Consider the following 7,120-nt stretch of genomic DNA (forward strand, 5'->3'; position numbering starts at 1 on the left):
TTTACAGATGCTGATGTGCAGTGTTCCCTCTAAGGTGTGTGTGCACACTCACAAGTTTTTTTTTATGTCCACTCAGTTAATTTTAGTTCTCACTCAGGTTGAATCAGGAAGGCCCCACTCTGAATGCATGTGCACAAACACTGCCTTGATTTTGCCACCCAGAACAAAACTCATGCCACACACAGATGAAAAAAATTAGAGATAACACTGATCAGGAGTGGGGCAATTACTGATATGACAGTTTCCCTACTCTCGCAAATTGATTTATTCCCAAGTTGGTTTACTGCATACTCCTTTTTGAAGCATATTTTCCAGCATGATGGCATATAGTCTCTATAAAAGGAAATCCCATTTGACACAATGGTTACCAAGAACTATGCCGCACATTTAATTAAATCATAACAACTAGATTTAACACAAAATCTTCACTATTTCAGAGGTCATGTTATGTTCCTTACAGAGCATGGTTAAATATAGTGGCTCTTAAAGTTATTCTGAACAGTCCTTTGTTGTTAGATATCAATTTCATTTGGTGAGAATGATTCACATAAGAGGTCTTTAGCATAATTTGCTCTATGTTCTCAGAACTGCTTCCATCTGTTACGTGGTCATACACGTATTTGTCAATGTCCAGTGGAGAGCTGCAGACAGTCACTGCGTAAGCCCATATCATATACCCTCACATTATGCTGCAGTCAATCACAGCATGGACCCACATCATTACCACACATTTGTCTCATACACATAAGCAGCATGCATATGAGTAGAAATGCAAGCTGTGTTTGTAAAGAAGAGCTTCTAAAAAAAAAAAGCAATGGTAAATTTTAGTTTAAATCAACAATGAATTTCTTCAGAAATGACATGTGTATCAGTCTTTATCTTTAGTTCCTGGGTAGAAGCGGATATTCCAAGACACAGCAGTAACATCATCTGCCTTTAGTCCAGTAATGAAAGCCACATTCCATGAGATGAGACATGGTTGTAGTTTTCAGCTTGAAGACTTCTTGTACTTTTAACCAAAGAATTACAGGATTTAGGAGTTTATGGTTCATATCAAATTAATTCTGGAGGATGAATTCATTTTTCCAAATTCTGTTCTTGTTGTCTCTCAGATTGCTTTCTACGGTAAACATCATCTGAAAAACATTTGTGATTATTTCCAAGAATACTGTACATGTTATATGTATTAAGTCTGCCATACATTTGTCATGTGATGCTCAACCCAGGCACTATCACTTTAAATTAAAGATTTGGTATTGCTTGCTATTTTTTTTAATGCATTTTGGTCCGTCTCACATTGTGATGCAGAAGTTGTGCTTAGCAGCATGAGGTTGACTATCGGCAATTTGTGCCAACGCTCATCCAGGCTGCTGAAAGCTAGTTAAGGCCAGAAGGGTAGCCACATTGTCTGTCTGAAGCAGAAAACAACAGACAGCTTCATGCACCTTGAAGGCCAACACGTTTAGCATAGCTTATAATTTAAGAATATGACTAATTAAATTATTTAAAGCTTATGCTAAAACAAGTTAAAATAAGAACAGCCCTGCTGGATCCGTCCCAATACCTATTTAGTCCAGCATCCTGTTTCCCACAGTGGCCCACCAGATGCCTCTGGAAAGCCCACAGGGCAAGAGGTGAGGGCATGCCCTCTCTCCTGCTCTTACTCCCCTGCAACTGGAATTTAGAGGCATTTTGCCTGACTAGTAGTCATCGATAGACCTGTCTTCCATTAATTTGTCCAGTCTTTGTTAGTCTTTAAGAGGCCACAAGATTATCTGTTGTTTAAGAAAAGCTGTCTCCCTTGTTGGCTGCAGTTGACAATTCATTCACAAAGGGACACTGCCTTTGATCTGTTGTAAAGAAAGGAAAGATTGTGCAGTCAAGTTGTCATCGACTCCTGGCAACCACAGAACCATGTGGTTTTCTTGATAGAATACAGGAGTGGTTTACTATTGCCCACGCAGGCAATAGTAATAGTAATACTGCCCACGCAGTGTGAGATGATGCCTTTGCCGTTGTCATTGAAGTAAGCATCCACCTCCAGCACCTTCCTATATTGCTGCTGCTCAATATAGGTGACTACAATAATATTTACTAGGCACAGCCTGGGAAGCACACCAGCGGGGATCTAACTAATAGCCTCTTGCTTCCTAGGCAAGCTGCTATCCCATTGCCCCACAATCTGTTGAAGTCCTATCAAAAGCCTAAACCAACTGAATTCCTCAGTAATCTACCACCCCATCTCTAACCCCATTGGGAAGCAGGAGAGGGAAGGTTAGTGAGTGTTTTCTCAGAAATTTTTGTATCTGCATGTCATCAGCTTCTTGAGATCCTGATCTTCAAGTCAGAATTTCCAAGTCATGGAAATAGTGGCCTTTGTATATCACTGCTGCCCTGACATCAGTTAGGGTAATTGTATCTTACCAATTATTTTAGAGTGCTCTAAGGCCTTTGATACAAGTGGCTGCCAGATCATTCAGTTAACCAAAGATTTAAGATAGTATTCATTACCTGTTTGAAAACACATTAAGTTATTTATTTGTTCTAATAAAAGCTGAACATGAAGCAGCAGCTCATAAAACCTTCAGATATGATTGTTCATGTTATTTATTAGAAGCAGCAATGAGTTATACAAACAAGAAAACATCAGTTAAGTCTAGCCCTTCAAAGACAAAGTTAAAATGCCCAGAGACGTAAGTTTTGGGCAGTATAAAAATATGGTAAATAAATAAAATAAACTGTGGAGACATTCTACTAATACAGATAATCTATCTGAAAACTCTTTGATACTTACAAAAAGTCTCTTTGCCAATCCGTACATTGATCATAAACCATTCCATAGCACCTCCAAGAACGAAGAAGAATGGAAGAAACCTGTACACACCAAAGCGTTTCTTTCCAGGCACCATTAGCAACAGTCGCCTTATTTTATGCTTGGCAAGCATTTTACAGAGGACTTTAGAATTTCTGCAAGGGGAGTGGTTGAGCCTGAAAAAGATTTTAAACAGATGACTAGCCATACAGCTTGAAGTATAGCTAGTGAAACCAACTGGATTTTATCTCCATATCTTGTACATACATAAATACATACAGACATGAAATAAAACATTCAAAAGTCAATGGCGAATAAGGAGCCATGCAGCCCAAATCCTATGCATATTATACTCTGAAGTCCCACTGTCTTCGCTGGGGCTTACTCTCAAGTCGTCATGTATGTATTGCATTGTTAGGTTTATTTTTATGTATTCAATTATTTTTATTACAGTTGCATTGTTTTTAGGATACTGGCTCATGATTTTGGGAGACCAAGATGTGCAATTATTCTAGACAACGGTTGCGATAAGTAGGTTCCCCTCTCTTTCCCTCTACCATTTGGTTACAAATGACATATGTAATGCAACAGGGACAACTTGGATCAAGAAAATCATACCACCTTCTAACCTTTTCTTCCATTATGGAGATATCCATCCACTGCAAACCTGGGAACCTTCTTCCCAACAATATTGTATGTGCTTCTGTTAAAGGTGGGTTTGGGGGGGGAGGGTTGCACGAACTGTGAGCTAGGTATGCACTACAGCAGGCCTGCTCAACTTGGCCCTCCTGCAGATGTTGGACTACAACTTCCATAATCCCTGGCTATTGGACACTGGATGGGGATTATGGGAGTAATAGTCCAAAAACAGCAGGGGAGGGGGCAAAGTTGAGCAGGCCTGTACTACAGTCTGAAATGCAGGGAAGCCTAAGAGTAATTGAATAATTTTAGCACACTGACCTTGCAACCTGCTATACTGTGCCACGGGCACAGCACTGTCAGGATATTCCGAGTGAGGAACACAGTCACTAGAACAATATCCAGTCACATTCCCAGTATAACTGAATCCTCGGAGTCCAACCCTAATGAAGAGGAGAGGGAAGAAAAAAGGAATACAGTAAAAGCAAAACTTAGGCATAATGTATAGCAGAAGTGAAAGCCACAATGACAAACGTGATGAACATTACATATACATATTTTGCTCAATTTATTTAGGTCACGTTATTTAACTGGTAAATACCAGCTTGCTTGTTTTACTTCACTGCTAATAGGTAACAGATTTGAAATCCTACTTTCACAGAACTTGAGAGTTAGATTTAGATTACACATAGAAAGATGTGAAATATCATACCCTCCAAAATTTCACAGAAAACACGGACAAACTACAGTTCACTATCTCAGCACCATTGTACGCTGTATTTATACACTGCAATGGGCAGCCCCGCCCCAGTCTGAGCAATTTTTAAAATGATTATAATAGTAATTTACAGTTTAAATAAATTTAAGCTTGAAATTAATATTCTTGTATAATAGCTGCCACCCATACACATTCAGCAACATTCCATATTTAGAGTGATGGAAAGGCACTGGAGGCAAGAAGCCTCTGGCTTCACCCAGATATTTAACTTCCAGAGAAGCTTAAAGCTTTTTAACACACACTAAATTTTAGAAAGGCATTCCCCAAAAGTAAAACAGGAACAACTGATTTAACAGACATGATACAATAAAATAGGGAGTGTTCCTAAGAGAGAATCAGCTGAGAAATGTGGTAATATTAAACGTAAAAATTGGAGCTAAAAGCTTTAATCAGATTCTATCAACTAAGAGCCCACCGCCTGATCCAAATGCATGTTTACTCATTCCTACAGAAAGGAAGGGAAAATACTTCAGCATCCTCAAAAAGGTGTATTATATGGCTATATAGTTTTATTAAAATTTAGTGCACTAATTAATCTTCTGCTGAATTACAGCCCTAGCACAACTGTGTTTCTTAGAAAATATCCTTAAAAAAAACAAAATCAAAAATTCCTTAATGAGATGTATTCGTCAATGGGCCCAGGAGGTTCCTCACAGCACTTGCTCATTACTTCAGTACCTCAATATGCCGCTTAAAACTTATTTATCACCTCATATGAAACAGTTATCCCCAGCTAACTGGGCAAAAAGGCATCTTTTAAAGTGGTGATTCTGTTTTGTTTAGCAGGGGAGAGCAGCTGGCCCTATCCAACCCCAGCACAGCATCCCTCCAGTGGCTGTTGGCGAGTGGGTGTCTACCTTGTGTTTCTTTTTAGACTGTGAGCCCTTTACGGACAGGGAAGCATCTTATTTCTTTTACTTTATTTTCTATGTAAACTGCTTTGAGAACTGTTGAAAAGCAGTACATGAATAGTAGTAGCAGTAGAGGGAGCGATCTATACTCAAGTTCCTGCTAAATATTTAGGACCATTTCTGGAGAATGAACATCCAGGGGAAAACTACCAAGGGCTGTGTCTGAAGACCTCAGCCAATGCAAAATGTAGTGGCTTGGCTCATTAGGGACATCACATCCATTTTACATTAGCTATATTGGCTCATAGCTGCTTTCCAGTCTCAGTTCAAAGTCCTGACCTTGACCTCAAAGTCCACCTTCTCTCCTATGAAGTTTATCCTCAGAGGCTTTGCTATGCTTGAAGCAGGGCAGCTATATAGAGAAGGGTCTTTTTAGCAGTGGTACCATTTCCTAGAACTCCTCTCCCCACTCAACAGACCTTGCTCTCTCCTATTCTTTGGATAAGTCCCAGTGTGCCTGAGAATCATATGAAGACTCTGGTATGGTTTGTATTATCTGCTACTGGTTAATGGCTCTGTTGCTTTAACAGATGGTTACTGATGCTTTTCTGTTGTCCTTTTTATATTGCACTCCAATTGTTAGCCACAGGGTGGGCGTTTTAATGAAAAAGCAGGACACAAATCTTTCAGTACATAAAATCGCTACAGATTGGAAATCTGAAGCTCCACCTACTAAACCAACTAAGCGGCCCCTGATGTTGAAGTGGGCTTCGTTTCCAGTTTCAGAGGGGTAGCTGAGCACCGCGTTAATTTGTTGCAGTAAAACCAGTGAAAAGCCTTTCCCCCATTTTAAAGGCTAATGCATTTATTGCGGTCGCGGCGGCGGCAGCAGAAGCAAAGTGGCCCAATGCCCACTTTTGCCAGAAGCAAGAAGTGCAACTAATTATGTCTGACATTCTGTACCCACACAGGGGCCTGAGCCGCACCCCCCCTTAAAGGGAAATAACGACAGGCATCCCCCGTTTCCCCCGCTCTGCCTGTTGGAATGTGCCCGATCACGAGATTCAACACAGCACGCAGACCCACTCGCCCCTCACCTTGGAATCTAAACCCGAGCCCCATCCAAAGGGCAGACTCTGCAGAAGACCACTGTAGCAACTCTTTCTCATACTTGACAACGCTGCCTTTCCTGTGCATCTGAGCATGCCCAGAAGCATTGGAGCATGCTCAGTATGGTCAAATGAAGCTCCTTTCTGTTTTCTGCCCACAACGCCTATTACATTTTCATTCCTTCTTAAAATATTGAAGAAAGGCGATCCGAGTTCTGCAGAAAGGCATCAGATGTTGTTGCATGTGTTATTTTGCATCAAAATAACTCTGAAACATTAAAAAGAAGAAGAATAAGAATGACTGCAATAGTGTATCCAAAGGACAAATTTGAAGTTCTGTGAAATGCCTGGAGAACTGGCAAGAAGAGAGCATGCTCAGTCTCTCCGGTTGAAGAAGGTCAATCTATCAGAAACTCTCACACTTTATCTTGCACAGGGACATTTTGAATGCTGGCAAGAAGAGAGCATGCTCAGTCTCTCTGAAACCTGTCAGAAGCTCTTACCCTTTATCTTCCATAGCACAATGTTGAATTGCTCCTCAGTTTTATTGAGCTAAAATATAGCAAGACATTATAACTTCTCATTTAAATACTGGAGTCCTATATTACATTATTCAAGTAATATAGTATAATGTTAGATTGTTATATTATTTTAAAAAGTAATTGCAAAGCAGGGGGTGGGGGATGTGTTATTATGGAGTCTGTTGTTACCAGAAGAGCAGCATCCTGTTTGTCTCTTGCAGAACATTTTTTGAAGGATTCACTTGTCCCAACAGCACAGCCTGGGTGTTCAGAACTTCACATTTAGTGAAGAGACTTGTCTAGTCCACAAGCCTGCAAGTCATTGTCTGTGAACCCAGCAGAGCTTCTGGGACACAGATTCAGCTATTAGAGGTTTGATTATTTACATAAGAAACTTGTAGTAATCTTGA

General features: G+C 40.2%; 1 protein-coding gene across 1 annotated transcript; it reads right to left on the minus strand.

Annotated features, from left to right (window-relative positions):
- Positions 1-364: 364 nt before the first annotated feature.
- On the minus strand, positions 365-6,497 carry LOC128342064 (small integral membrane protein 4). The gene is made up of 4 exons (XM_053288895.1): positions 6,178-6,497; positions 3,773-3,894; positions 2,795-2,988; positions 365-1,136 (listed from the first exon to the last, which is right to left on the minus strand). The coding sequence occupies exons 3-4, from the start codon at positions 2,943-2,945 to the stop codon at positions 1,078-1,080; spliced, it is 210 nt and encodes a 69-aa protein (XP_053144870.1). The 5' UTR covers positions 2,946-2,988; positions 3,773-3,894; positions 6,178-6,497; the 3' UTR covers positions 365-1,077.
- Between the last annotated feature and the right edge of the window lie 623 nt (positions 6,498-7,120).

Source organism: Hemicordylus capensis, chromosome 2 (genome assembly GCF_027244095.1).
Source record: "Hemicordylus capensis ecotype Gifberg chromosome 2, rHemCap1.1.pri, whole genome shotgun sequence".
Lineage (NCBI taxonomy): Eukaryota > Metazoa > Chordata > Lepidosauria > Squamata > Cordylidae > Hemicordylus > Hemicordylus capensis.

Bases quoted from the DNA above. Each gene is read 5' to 3' on its own strand.
- LOC128342064 (XM_053288895.1), bottom strand. From the start codon at position 2,945: ATGCTTGCCAAGCATAAAATAAGGCGACTGTTGCTAATGGTGCCTGGA. The intron at 1,137-2,794 runs GTAAGTATCAAA...AATGTTTTTCAG, and splicing joins GATTGGCAAAGAGACTTTTT to ATGATGTTTACCGTAGAAAG.